Source organism: Dermochelys coriacea, chromosome 7 (genome assembly GCF_009764565.3).
Source record: "Dermochelys coriacea isolate rDerCor1 chromosome 7, rDerCor1.pri.v4, whole genome shotgun sequence".
Taxonomy (NCBI): domain Eukaryota; kingdom Metazoa; phylum Chordata; order Testudines; family Dermochelyidae; genus Dermochelys; species Dermochelys coriacea.
In genome coordinates, this window is record NC_050074.1 from 27,418,519 (window position 1) to 27,433,442 (window position 14,924).

General features: G+C 41.7%; 1 protein-coding gene across 11 annotated transcripts in view; it reads right to left on the reverse strand.

Moving 5' to 3' along the window:
- CACNA2D3 (calcium voltage-gated channel auxiliary subunit alpha2delta 3) overlaps window positions 1–14,924 on the reverse strand; it is a 732,114-nt gene that overhangs the window by 50,639 nt on the left and 666,551 nt on the right. For 10 of the 11 annotated variants that reach the window (XR_006282707.1, XM_038411603.2, XM_038411604.2 and 7 more), the window contains 3 exons: window positions 14,741–14,785; window positions 6,308–6,370; window positions 2,278–2,348 (listed from right to left, as the gene is read on the reverse strand). Coding sequence is in view for 10 of the 11 variants with exons in the window: in XM_038411603.2 (XP_038267531.1) it covers window positions 2,278–2,348; window positions 6,308–6,370; window positions 14,741–14,785 (179 nt within the window). In the remaining variant the exon portion in view is untranslated. The remainder of the gene's footprint in view (window positions 1–2,277; window positions 2,349–6,307; window positions 6,371–14,740; window positions 14,786–14,924) is intronic. The other variant, XM_038411606.2, reaches the window with a different exon arrangement.

The window sequence follows — 14,924 nt, forward strand, 5'->3', positions numbered from 1 at the left end:
CAGAATATCACAAGAGGTCATCTGATCCCTTTGCAGGATTAGGCCCTTAGTTTGTGTGATAATTAGCATGAATCTGTGATGTAGTGGAATCTTTTTGTATTGCCACTCAGGATAGGTAGGGTCAAGAGGAACTTTAGGACTCCAATTTCGCAGGGGGTGTCAATAAATGCCTTTTGTGTTTTATGGTGTGGGTCCAGGTATCATGGAAGCCTACACTTTGCCAGCTAAGCCACTGAGGAGCACAAATAGCTCAGATGAAAGCACACACATCTGCTGGAAAGTAGACAACATACAGGCAGCAAACTGGAATAAAGGATGGCTCTGGAAATCATCAGAGAAAAATTTCAAAGAATATAGAGACTGATTAGAGCCTGCTCTCTAATCTGATCTCCATAATAACCATAATAATGGGAAATATAATGTACATAATATTTAATGGCAACTGCTCTGCTGTGCTCACATAGCATCAGTGTCCAGAATGCAGAGATCCCCTCCAAACCCTGACCTGCTTTTTTCCCCTGATTTGAAATAAAAATAAAGAAATACATTAAGGTAAAGTAAAAAGAAAACAATAACCTTTAAACAAGGATCACGTCTGATTAATGTTTATTACAAATCCAGGAAAGGTTCCCATTCTATGTTGGTGGGAGGATCCTTTTTAAAAGCCTTGTATACCCCAGACGAAAGTGACTTTACTTTCTGCTGCACTGTGCTATCTGCTGTACCTCAGAAAGAGCAGGTGGTTCATTTAGTGCAATTATATCAGTTTGATTCTAACCCATTTTTTAAATTCACTGGCAACAGCCAGCTAATTCTGTTTAAATAATCCACTCACTGTGTTTAAATTTTGCTTTCAGCGTGTGGTTCAGTCACTCTCAGTTAGTGGATTCGATGTTGGCTTCATTCTTTCTAGCTGCCTCATAGCTAAACATGAACCAATTAGCCATTCCAAGTTGGCTATTGCTGCACATGAGATGGAACTTTCACTTCATTTATGTTAGTCATGGAGCTCAGCCTCCCTGAATTTCTGCTTGAACACCTATTTAAAATGCCAATATTCTGCTGGGTAGGAGAAAAGCAAAGGTATTGAGGCAAAGCATTATCCTTTGCATTTAACGCCGATTTTTAGCTTGGATTAAATAAGATGGCTTGCTTCTTGCCCTTCCGTCCCAGAACCCATTTAGTAGATAGGAATTAGTTCACTTCATTTCATAATAACTATTAAAAATGTAACAGTAAACAAATAACAGTTCTTTTGCCAGCAAAATGAAGGTTGCCACCATCAGAAAACTAGGATTTGGGACTATTCACTGAGTGCTAGATCTTCTCATTTTGGGAGACCTCTTTATTGTGTGTGATGCGCCACTGTCCAGCCCAACAGGAGCATAGGAAGCGTACGGCCTCTAAGGATATGACTACACTACAATCAGGAGGTGTGACTTAGCTTTAAAATCAAAGCTAGCTTGAGTACAACAGCAGTAACAGCACAGCAGCAGGGGTGGCTCAATGCAAGGACTACCGTTCTTCACAGCTCTTATATGGGGCATACAAGGGTGAAGGGATGGAGGCTATTTCGAGCTGTGTAAAAACCAGGCAGAATCTATTACTGAGTTGGGAGATAAGGTTAACATATCCTTGCAAAATTCTACTTGCCCACTTCCCTGAAGTGAGTAATTTATTTTGATGGGCACATAAAAAAATTCATTTGTTTTTCATTACGACATTGGTAAGGCCAAGTAAGTAGATTTTTGCCTGGCCTGCTCAATTTTCATGACAATTTTGTGAGGCTGAGATAGTAAATGTGACTGAAAATATATCAATGAGAAGTAATTCCTTCCCTTTTATCTCTGGGACACTTTTGTCTTTTCTGGTTTGCCTTTTCCAAAGAGGAGAATCTCCAGGATTATATAGGTTACATTGTTTTCTATTTCCTCTGTGACTTGCTTTAAAAATCTGTTTAAGCTACTCTGCAGTATATAGGGCCCAATTCTGCTCCCATTGAAGCCAATGGGAACAGGATTGGACTCAGATTCTTACTTCAGTATCATACTCCAATAAGCTATAGTGTGTTAACAGGAAACTCATTGTAGGCCAAGTCCCCAAGACTTGTAACAGTCCATGCATGTGGCATCAAATTACAAAGATCACCTGGAACATGAGCACAAGCAGAATCCAGCAACTCAGTCAACTTTGGGCTTGTTTTATTTGATCTTGGTTTTATTTTACTTTATTTATACAAACCTTTTTTTAAGGGAGAGAAGGTTATAAAATTCTTACCTTTTAAAGGAGCCCATTGTTAGCAATTTGTTCATCACAGCCCCCTCGATCTCACCAAAAAAGTTCCCAGTCTGAGGGGGAAGAACATACATGACCAGAAATGGAGATAAATGCAAAAAAAGAGTGGATACAATTTAAACTGGCATATCCTAGGATCTGACAAGAGTGGCGCTGACAGTTACATAGATAGATTTTCAGGGCTACTGCTACATAAAAATTGAAAAGGACTTAACAGTCATGACAAGTTATGGGGATTACAGAGTAAACTCCTGAGCAGATGGGTGAGTTTATACAATAGACTGAGGTACATTACATAACATCTAATGTCAGAAATAAAAACCACCCAAATCTCAAGCTTGTAAAGAAAATGCAACTAATCTGATCACAAACCCTTGTGATTAAAATGCTACTCCATAAAGATATAAACTGGTTTTGAAAGGATTTCCTAAATGGTCATAAAAAAGCATTGTTTATAATTCCTGCATGACCTGTTTATGGAGCTGGAACATTACATTTCACCAATCCTATAAATTTTCACCCCATTCAGAGTCATTTCCTGCTTAAAACCACTCATCTCGATGAATGATCCATTTGCCTTTGTTCAGTAAATGAAAAGATGTGGAATAATGAAGACAAATCTCTGATGAGAAAACAAACGTTCCTGTTATGAATTTGATATACAATCTGGAAGAGACCCCATTATCCATTAGGCCTGGTCCTGACAGCTAGGCAAATGGAACTGTAAAGAATCATGCATGTGCAGGACAGTGTCTTTTTCCAGTGTAGGGATGGCATTTTTAATTCAGGGCCTCAATTCACAGAACAATCGGACATGATCTTTGCACTGTTTTAAAGGGGAAAATCCCAGAATTTAGGGGAGGTGGGAGGAAAGGGCACGAATAACTAAACACTAGTTTTCATTACAAGTAACTTACTTGACTTCAACTATACACCTGGGAGTTTGCAGACAGAAGTTACAGACTTAGCCAAGAGGCATTCCTCTGTCTAAAGAGCAAGTATTGCCTTTTTCACTGAGGGGAAACCTGGGACATTTTTCAAAACACATGAATGTGTAAAGACTGCTAGGAGCAAGGAGAACATTTTTATTTTATGTGACTAAATGCACCAATTTCAATAGCACTAGTTGATTAATGATGAAAAAGAATTATCCTAATTGCAAGACAGAAAATCAGACAGCGTCAAATGAGCCCAGACCAGAAAAGGCTGGTATAATATTAGATAGCAGCAAATCTGATTTATCAAGTCATGAGTCAGTTGATAGCCCAGCTTTGAAGGTATCAGTGCAGAAGTAAGGGTGTCATGGCATGGTATGGTATTGCCACCCTTACTTCTGCGCGGCTGCTGGTGGGATGCTGCCTCCAGAGCTAGGCACCCGCCCAACAGCCACCACTCTCTGGCTGCCCAGCTCGGAATGAAGTGCAGGAGTAAGGGTGGCAATACCATGAGTCCCTAAAATAACCTCGTGGCCCCCCTACAGCTCCCTTTTGGGTCAGGACCCCCAATTTGAGAAACACTGGTCTCTCCTGTGAAATCTGTATATTATAGGGTAAAAGCACACAAAAGACCAGATTTCACAGGTGGAGACCAGATTTCACAGTCTGAGACATTGTTCATAGCCTTGAATTTGGTAGGGCCCTACTTATTGCCAGCACTAGGCATGATAGAAACAGGGGCCAGCAAATCTTTCATCCCATCAACTGCTGGGGAGGAGGTACAACACAGGTGTGGGAAGTGGCAGCTGAGGGCCGGGGGTCCATGGCTCTTGCCAATGGTGCTGTCTTCGCTCACCTGTGGTGCTGCTGTAACAGACTTCCTACTCATTCACCTGCTCCATGTCCTTGCAGCAGCACCATGTTGTTCTCACCCAGTGTCCTCCTCTCCTCTACAAGAGACATGATTTTTTTTTAGTGGTGGCAGCTCCTCTGAGCCCTCGGTAGGACTTGGGCCCCATTTTCTGGCTGCTGTACAAACACATGGGCAGACACAGACCCCATCCTGATGAGCGTAATATTTAAATAAACAAGACATACCGAGGGCGTGCGGGGGGCAGAAGGGTAAAGGATGTAAAGAATGTAAAGGATCAGGCTGGCAAATGTCAGGTTACTGGTAGGTTCTTTGTTTTGTGTTTCTGTTTGTGTTTATTGTGGGGACCAGGATGGGATTAGGGAAGAGAGGAGAGGATGTGTCAATAGGAGTAAGTGGGTAAGGAAAGGATGGACAAGGAATGTCTGCTGGTAGCAGGAGGACTGTGAGGGAGAGGGGCTGGGAGAGATCAGAGTTATCAGTCCATCCGTAGAAGAAAGAAAGTCCAGGAAGCTGAATGTCTATGATGTTACTTGTGCGTACAGGTTGTGAAGGGGGGGGGAAGGGTGCGCGCAACCAGAAGGAGGGTCCTCTACTCACTTCTGAGTTTGGAGGCCTAGTTGGCCCCCTCAATTGTTGCTGTCAATCCCAACTCCTGTGCAGCACGAGTCTGTTCTTGTGGGTTGAGTCCACCCCATGGCATCATTCTCTTACTCTTTCAGGTCATGTGCAGGAACTTCTAACTCAGGATCTGCTGGGTCTTTTTCCTGCCCTGCCAGTGTTCTACTACCCTAGATCCTGCTGTGGGTGAATCTCTTTGCTGCCAGGTAGGAGAAGATTTCTACAGCACCACTGCCCTGAGAATGAGCAACAGAGCCGTGCCACTCAACCTGCCACAGCAGAAATATCTCTCCTTGTTCCCCTAAAGCAGTTCTTCTGATGACACTGCAAATCTGCCAGCAGCCATGGACCCCACTCACTGGCTGCCTCTACTCAATCCCATTCTAGCCTTTCCAGCATCTGGTAGTGACAGAATTGTGGACCCTAATTGTCGTGTCCTTTACACCCATTCCCAGCACTGAATATCTGCCTTGCCTCCTTTGTGGGGGAGGGTCAAAGTCAATTTCTGCCTTTGTGCCCTTGATACTGCTATGAGACTGCCTGCTTGTGATGCAGTCAGAGTAGGCTTTGAAACTGAGCTGGTTGGAAGGTTTTCAACCAAACATTTTTCCACCGGAAAACATTGATCCGTCACAAGTGAAAAATTTCACAGAAACTTGTTGACTTTGATGAATCTAATATAACACAGGCAGGTTTCAAAATCTGCCTGCCAGGCAGGTTACACAAGGAAACCTAGCTAATTTCCTGCCATCTCACCTGCCTGGCTCTTTGGCAGCCCTCCTGAATGATTGTCCCAGAGTTGGGACCCCAGGGCTTCCAGGATCCCAGCTCTTTGGCAGCCCCACCATGTGGACTGCTTCAGACTTGGGCGCCCCAGGGCTTCCAGACTGCTAGGCCAGCTGGCTTCACACAGCTTGGAGAGCCTGCTGGCACAGGAGTGTGGAAGCCCTGGGGTCTATGACTCTGAGGCAGTCATCATAAAGAGGTTGGTATGGCGCCAAGGGTGCTGGAAGCTGCTGACTGAATTAACATGATTCTTGTCAGTTTCACTGCTGCCCACTATTGAATTGCACTGGTGAAAGTGACCAGTCTGGTCAGCCAAAATATGATTCTTTTTTGTGGGAGCAAGGGTCAGGGTGAGGGAAGATGTCTCTGAAAGAATTTAAGGTTCTGCATCCCAGTAAACCTACCTAACCATATCAAACCTAATTCAGCTGAGATCTAGCCAGAAATATGGGAATTTCAGATCACAACTGAATGAGGTAAAAACTCTACATGGAACCCTCTTCCTCAAGGTAAAAATTCTTAAAGGGGAACAGATACCTCTGCAGCAAAGAGTTCTATAATTTATGAGTTTAGAGCAGACCCACACCGCTGTGAGCTAGAAATTCTTTGAGGCCCTCTGAGAGGCAAATTACATTCTTTGAGGGAGGGATCTTTTTAATCTTATGCTACTTATTCCTTAAATGTGGATCATTGTCTTAATGCTTCAACACTGAAGACCATGTTTAATAAACAAAATCAAACAAACTAAACATTTTCTAACATGTGATATGGGACTGGTTAAAAAAACCCTGCAACTTACCTGTCTGTAGTCTTCAGATACTAAAATAAATCCATTGTTATCTATGAGGTAGCAGTTAATTGCCTATAAAATAATAAAGCCACAATTTCAAATCTTGTTTTTAAAGCATGTCACTGATTTCATTAAGTAATGTATTTCAATCCCATGTGTCCTCTAAACGGATAAACATTTGGCCCTTATATAATTATAAATGTTCAAATAAATTATAAGTGAACCAACTTCGCAATTGAGAGCAATGATTAAGGTATCTTAAGTGATTACTTCACGCACATATGTCCCAAACCAAGGGGTTATCGAACAGAACCAAAAATATTTTTTTAAAAAATTCAACATTTTAATAATGCGTTTTTAAAAATATCTTCCTGTAACAAAGAATGCAAAGGCATAGAGGCCTGGTGCTCCTCATGGCTTATGCTTTATTTAGAGAACAACATCAGCACAATATCATTACCCTAATGATGTATTAATGAAAACATAGTGTCAGCTTGGAGGACCAACAGGGGACCAGGTAATATTTTTTAATTTGTTCATAGAATGAGAGGGGGTAAAGGCTTCTGTAAAAGAGGCCCCATAGGTCTCCTAAAGATTTTCAAACTGTGTTTTTAATTGGGACCTGGAATCAGGGATAGGAATGTTAGCTTTAGGTAGGTCATACTTATAAATTGCATAAAGCAAGGTAAACTCAAATCAGTGCTTCCCCCACACTATTTTAACCTCAAGTGAATGCTTTGCTACAGGCTAAGTTTTAATTACTGCTCTGCAGAATTTAAATTCAAGGTTTAGTTCAAACCTTGGTATAACTCAGTTCCTCTTTATTATTACTTCAGATACCTGCCCCAACACTATATTTGTAACATATCTTTAATCTAGGCCTAACTCAGCAAAATATTGTTCCTTACACATTGTGAAATTTACATTAAAAAGTTCAGGATCACTCCCAACACAGTAAATTTCATGGATTAGTTCTTACTCCAAAGTCTTCTCTTCTTACCACAAATAGGCTGGATGCAGCCATGAATAAAAGGTACCCTGTGTTGCAAACAGCAATCCAAGACAATGTTCCTACAATTTGATAATTGAAAGCAGCTAAATACAGAGTCTGATCCTGGAGTCCTATCTTCAGTGGGAGTTTTGCCTGGGTAAGAACTACATGTTCAGGCCCATAGCCTTCTTCACAACATGTATGCTGTGACCATTGATTCATATCTTGGCTTTTGGTTGAGAGTTGTTAAATTACTACAGAAGAAGCAGCCCTTGCCCTTGCCAACCAGGAAGATAAAGTTCACTGAGTAATGATACATGCTCACTCTCTATGTTTGGAGGTTCAGTTCAGATAAGCGAATGCTTAGACACATATTTAAAGGTTATCTAAATCGCTTTAGCCTTCTGAATTGGACTGGAAATATGAAAAGATTTCTAATCTTTACTCTTCTGGTCCAGACTGGAAATATTGTGACAATGTTATGCAGTCTTTCAGATTGAATTTTGATACTTCGGATTCTGGTCAAATACTGGCAGTGAACCCCCACCCCCAAAACTCAACTTTGCAGAAATGTCTCTTTCCAGTTTGTTTTTAACAAATGGGCAAAAGTTTGGTGAGCTTATTACTCCAACCAGTTTTTCTCATCCACAACACAGATACCGGGCATTTGCTTTGACACTGGAGCTGGAGCTAATGTAGAGCTTCTTGCAGCTCTGTTTCAGAAGCCCCACCCTATTCACCCAAAACTAGGATGGGAATCCAGCCTGGCAGATGCTGCAGGTCTACCTGATGGCTCGTTTGGCAGGTAGGGAGTTGTTAAGTTGCTGCAACTCGTGGATGGTTGCAAGTACGAGTAAAAGTATGAGACTCCCATTAACTTTACTGGAAGCTAAGTTAAGCCAACACGGAACACTTTCAAAAATTCCACTGTAAAGCTACTCTCTGCTGGCGCAACCATCAAGGGAGGGTAGCAGCACAGAGGATGCACATTCAGCCCTGATGCATACAGGGGTGAATCAACAGGTCACCCATGCACCTCAACAGGTGGGGAAAGTTGATTAGGCTGGTGGCGACAGCCCCAACAGCAAGAGAAGGAGACACTTGATGAAGGACATTGGGTAGCTCATCCCCTGCTTGGAATCTTTGGGTACCCATTGGCCAGTTAGGGTGCAGAGTTGCTGATTGGCCTGCATCTCCCAGCTCCAGGGATTTAACTTGGAATACAAGCCATGTTGAGCCTCTTGTGGCTCCATTGCAGCAGTGTTACTCACTGATGCAGCAGTAGAAGCCATCAGAATGCAGAGGAAGACAGTGGGTATCCCAAACGTACTCAATATTTGGACTTGCAGACAATCTACAAAGCATTGGACCCACACAAAAGCAGCCAGGACAGCAGATAGATCCCAGCTGGGTTTCAGAGCTGAAACCATTTGCATCCAGTGTTTCAGCAAAAGAGGCCTGCAGAGGCATCAGGTCATTGACAAACAACGTGGTCCTGCCTCATGTTCTGGTTATTCACCTTGAGGAGAATGATCTCAGGGGCTGCATGAGAGTTGATTTCAGGGATAGAATCCAGAGGGTTGTTGGCTCGATTAGGCAATCATGGCTGGAGGTTGGGTTAGTATGATCACTAGTGCTTGCAAGGTGGGTTGGTGAGGTGCTCCAAACCCACCCAAAGTGGACAAGGCTAGGTAGAAAGTGAATTGGGATGTCACCAGGATATCCATGGAGACAAGGGGGTTGGTGGTATTGCATAGGGTCACCTGTTAAAATAGGCCTTAATTTCTCAGGGATGATGATATACCTTTGTCACATGGAGGTACTTACATATGGCTATGGAATGTGAGGGAATGGGATGGGACAGGAGCTATGATACCAGGCACTGTCGCTGCGGGGAGGTGTGACCAAGCTAGTCGCTAATTCCTCTGTGGATGGTTTCCAATGTGGTTAAAAGGATGAAATGAACAGTTCTCAGAGGTAAAAGACCTGGGATTTTGCTGATGGGCCCTGGGCTCATGGGATAGGGTGAAGCCTTGTGCCCTTGCGGGCTGAGTCCCCACCCTTCTGCATCCTCTTCCTCCTCACAGGAGGTGGAGGTGGTAGGACTCACAGCGAACTGATTCTTGGGGTAGGTTGAGGAGAGTCTACCCTGAGTTATGGGTTATTTGATAGGAGCACTGTAACCCCCACACTGGAACCACTTAAATGCCTGGTATAGGGGAGTATTGCTGATGGATAGGTAGCTCCCCTCCCTTGTGTTTAACTTAATAAAAGTTGTGGCCATCTACTTAAAATCCATCCACATGTGTCCTCATTTTGCTGCTATATCTGGATCAAATGCCACCCACCCATCTCAATGGGGTGGCCGGATCCACTGTAGTTTTTAGCAGCCACACAAACAGTTGCATAGAGAGTGGTTGTCCAAAGCTCAGAAATAAATAAAAACAGTCACACAGAACAAGACAAAGTCTGGCTTCATTCGCTATTCTTTCTCAGTCAAGCAACCTGCAGAAGGGAACAAAATGCCTGGATTCCAGAATGAGGAGCCATATCTTGTTTCTCTTGTTAGTATTGATCAGGTTTTAGAAGGTGAGTGACCTGATTCATAGGTGAGAAGGGACCACTGTGATCTAGTCTGACTTCCTGTATAATACAGGCCATAGCACTTCCCCGAAATAATTCCTAGAACAAATCTATTAGAAAAATATCCAATCTGGATTTAAAAATTGTCAGTGATGGAGAATCCATCATAACCCTTGGTAAATTTTTCCAAAGATTAATTACTCTCCCCATTAAAAATGTACATCTTATTTCTAGTCTGAATTTGTCTAGTTTAAATTTGCAGCTAGTGGATTGTGTTATACCTTTCCCTGCTAGACTGAAGAGCCTATTATTAAATATTTGTTTCACATGTAATTTGTTCCTCATGTTCCATAATAAAGTCATCCTTAATCTTCCCTTTGTTAAATAAATTGAGCTCCCTTAGTCTATTATTGTAAGCAATGTTCTCTAATCCTCTAATCATTCTCATGGCTCTTCTATGAACCCTCGCTGACTTATCAGCATCCTTCTTGTATCGGGACTGGGCACTGGATTCCAGCCCGAGTTGCACCAGTGCCCACAATATAGTGTTAAAATAACCTCTCTGCTAATACTCAAGGTTTCCCTGTGTATGCATCCCAGGATTGCATTAGTGGAGTACTCTCTAGGATTAGGTGTTCAGCTACTTATCCACCAAGTCCCCCACATCTTTTCAGTGTCTTTGGATAGAGTCCCCCAGTTGGTAACTATGGCCTACATTCTTTGTTCCTAGATGTATGCATTTACATTTAGCTGTATTAAAACACATATTGTTTGCTTGCACCCAGTTTATCAAGAGATTCAAATCACTCTGTATCAGTGTCTGTATCACTCTGTCCTCTTCATTATTTACCAATCTCTCAAATGTGTGTGTCAAGTGGGATTTATGTAGCTAAGCACCTTTGTGTGTCTGGACCTAACTGACTTGTGCAAGGTCACACAGAAAGTCTGTGGAGGAACAGGAAATTAGACCCAGGTCTCCTGAGGCGCAGGCTAATGCCCTAACCACTAGCCCATTCTTCCTGTGTGCGAATAACACTACTGGAGAGAGGGAAATGGATTATGTGGCGAGAGGGTTTATGTTGTTCATTTCTTGGGCTCATCTAAATATTCCATGGGGGATAATGCACCACATGCAGGAGTGCATTCACTCGTCTTTCACTTGCCATAAATAAAAATAGCCTTCTCAATATAGCAAGAAATCCAGGAAAATAAAAAAAAATAAATTAAAAAAAGCATTGGCAAAGGACAGTTGGAGGCATTTACTTGTCCAGCGCATAAGCATGAAATTCTTAAATTATAAGATTAGTTCAGGAGATAATATTATTCAGACACAGTAGGCTCATGTGAACCTTGCAGGATTTGATTCACAACAATAACCATGTGTGAACCATACACTTCAGGTTTGCTTGAAGGCTCAAGTTCAATGAACTTCAGACTTCAAGGGGAACATTCCATATGCAGACAGTCCTTGGGCTTGTAAAAAGGAGCAGGCATGACGTCCAGAATAAATTTGGCAAGAATGTGGGCTGAGGTCTGAGAATGCATCTGACCTTGCACCTAAAACTAGATTACTCTGGAGTTGGTTCAAGGTCTGAGTATTTTGCACAGCTCCAGTGTACAATTATATTAACAATCATGGAACGTAATATGAATTAAAACACATCCCACCTCAACACACTCGTGAAAATAACAGATTAACAAATTCATCGCCCCTCCCCCCCCAAAGAAACTGAAATTTCTGTTTAACTGCTTGAGTGGCATGTCATCACTATTCAGTGCCATTAAAAGCAAGGTTCAAAACTCACCAACTTGTTCAACTTATGCCCACTGTGCAACTGGATGACAAACAAGGTCTCCCCTATTAGCTGGGTTTTAGCTGCTGCTTACCAGTAAGTAAAAACTGTTTACCAGATGTCTGCTTACCGTTGAGAGCAGGACAGTAAGGGCCATTGAGAGAGACTGTGACTTTTGACATTTGATAGGATGTAAGAAGGGAAATGTTTGTTTGTTTTTTTACAAATCTGCTTCCCTTCTCCAGTACAGCAACTGATGGCATATTTTGTGATTTATTAAAAGGCTCGATTTGACAAAAAAGTCACATATCATCACAGCTGTTTATATAAGAAAATATGTACCATTACTATTCAGTCATTAGGACAGTCACAAGGAAGGGAATCACCTCCACCCAATCTGGATATTCCACTGGCCGACGGCTTGAGCTAAATGGTAAGGAGATTCCATATAGTACTCTAACCCCACCCAGATTGCCTGAGGTTATACTCAGCTCAGCAAGCTGGTTGGATATAACTGGGAACCCATTGATATGAGTATTTAAAGGCTGTTGGAGGGGATCCAAGGTAAAACTTGTCCATTAAGTCCACAGCAGGTAGGCACAAAACTAACTTTAGTGGAGCAAGACTGGGAAACATGAAATTAACAAGTCTACAGAGCTTATGTTTTGTATTGGGAGCCTGATCACATATTAGGGGAAGAGGCTGTGAGCTCACCGAGCCCTAATTAAAATGGACTGAAATGCAAATGACAGCATGGAAATGGAGGTACAAAAGAGGATGGAAATGGCTGCCTTAGCATGAAATCAAGGATTCTGGGGAGAGGGTATATTTTTAAATTGGCAGTTGAAAAGAAGAACCTTTTTTCAAAGGTTAAAAAATTAAAAAAAGTGGATGCAAGCTTCAAAGGAAGGAGACATAGGTCTCTAAAGAGAGACAGAAAAGGCACATTAGAGACCATCCACATTGCCAGGGCACAGGATAATCACTGGCCCTTCCACAGTTGACTGCTAGAGTGATAGTGGAGACTGCTTGTATTAGCAGCTATTTAATGGATAGGGAACACAGATTAACTTCAGAGATTTGGCTGACTGCTAATACTTATTTTTTTCTTTAGTGCTGCCTCTTAAGCCTCTATCATCTAGTGAATTCACTATTTAATGGAGCTACTTGGAACATTTTCAACAAAATGAAATTTCATCAAAATATGTTGTCTAGTCAATGTTAAAAGGTTTTGCAGAGACATAGTGGCTCCAATGAAGTTGTCAAGTGTAAAGGTGGAGGATGGGAGAGAGGACTCTCTTACACTCTACAACCTGGTGGTTAGAGCGCTGTCCTGGAATGTTGGAGACCCAGGTTCATCCCTCCTCTGCCTGCTTCAGAGTGGGATAAAAAACTTTCTGAATCAGACACTTGATGCCGGGACTCCCACATCCCAGGTCAGTGCCCTACTCACCAAGACACACACCCTCCTGCATTGAAAAGCTCAGGTTTTAATCTGAAAATGGATTTTTCAACACAATTCCATTTTTGCAAAAACATTCCAAAGGTTTTGGTTTCAATCCAATGCAGAACAAAACTAAATGCAGAAACCATGACAGCTGCCATGAAATTGAATTGTCGTTTTCCAGTCGGCTCTGCTATTTAGTCCTTGGAAATGCATTGTAGTTTGCTGTAATGAGTTACTAATTTGATATGTTGAAGAAGTTGCCATGCTCCATTCTTACAATGTTGGAATTTTAAATTCTGTTTCCAGAATGTTTTGTGCGTTTTCAATCCCCTGTGGAACTGTCACATATTTAAAAAGTGTATCACTCTACCTGGGTCTTGGCTGTGTTTTTTCAATAAAACGTCTGTTCAAAATGTTCTGAATATCAAACTATGTTGGGAATGCAGGGTAGAATCCCAGAAATTGGCTTGCCAGAATTATTGTCAGACATCGTAAACTGTTTGGAAGTTAATTTAAAGAAAAGTCTAGTACAAATGAAAATAATTTTTTCCACAAGCCTGAATTGAATGTCCATCTTAATACTTGCATATTGGCAGTTGAATATGCATATTTAAACACTGTTAAAACACAGCTGATGGCCCTTTTTGGATAACTTACACTCTTCTTGGGAGGGGGGGAGGTTTGAATTGACTGTTCCCAGTGAAGCCCCAACTTAATTTTATACCACAAGAAATACTGTGGAATACTTACTTTAACTATTATTGTTAATTATTTATACAGTGCTGTAATAAACTGATGACCTCCCCAGCTCGCAAATGACCCACTGCCACATGCAGAGTCTCTTTCCAGAAATTTTGCTTTTCAAACTTTGGCAAAAGGTAACAAAAACTCAGCCCACCATGGGCTACAGCTCCCACGGATTTTTCCCCCCGTTTCCTGCAGGAAGGACAGAAAGATATCTTCCATGTTCTGTTCACTGAGCACCACCACTCAAGGGCTTCTCTTTGGAGGCCCTCTTTCCCTAGCAGGTTTCCACTGCCTCCCATCCCAGGGAACTTCCTGTTGCTTCTTCCCACACTTTAGCACTCCCTCTCCCCGGTTTTCTCTCTCTAGTCCCAGGTGTCCTATTTTAAACCTAATTGGGGTCAGCAGACCCGTCACAAGTTCATTTGCCCTGCTCCCTCTTAAAGGGGCCAGCCACCCTGTGGTAAGCACTATGACTGAGATTGGTGATATACAAAACATAGCATAATCCAAGAAATTTTAAGTCTAACAGGGCAACAGTTCCAATGTAGCTTTGTGCTTAATGAATCTTTCCAATTATAATTTCCAGTTTTAATATGTAAAAATATTATCAAGTGGGTAATCTTCACATAATAAGGAATAGTTATTTATTATGTAAAAATGTTCCTTTAATGAAAGTAACATTAACTTCTTATTCTATGGTATGTATCAGGGATGTGTCTGTATTTTAAGATGAACAGTACATGGGTATAATAGTATCCCTGAACAGCTTCTTACCATTTCCAAACTGACTTCAGAAACTGCACTGCCTTACCTCAGATGAAGTTGCCATACTAAAAACTAAATGGAGATATAAAATAAGAAAAAGTCTATGAAATACTTACTTCATCATCACAGCTTATAGAACATCTTCCATCAAGAGATGGACACTGCAGGGGACACCAATAGGATATATATTTTATACCAATTTTTTTAAAAAAATTTTATTCTGGTGATTGTCTGAACGGATATTTTAAAAATGATAAGTAAAAATTTAATCAAAAACAGTAGTTAATCTAGAAAAGACCA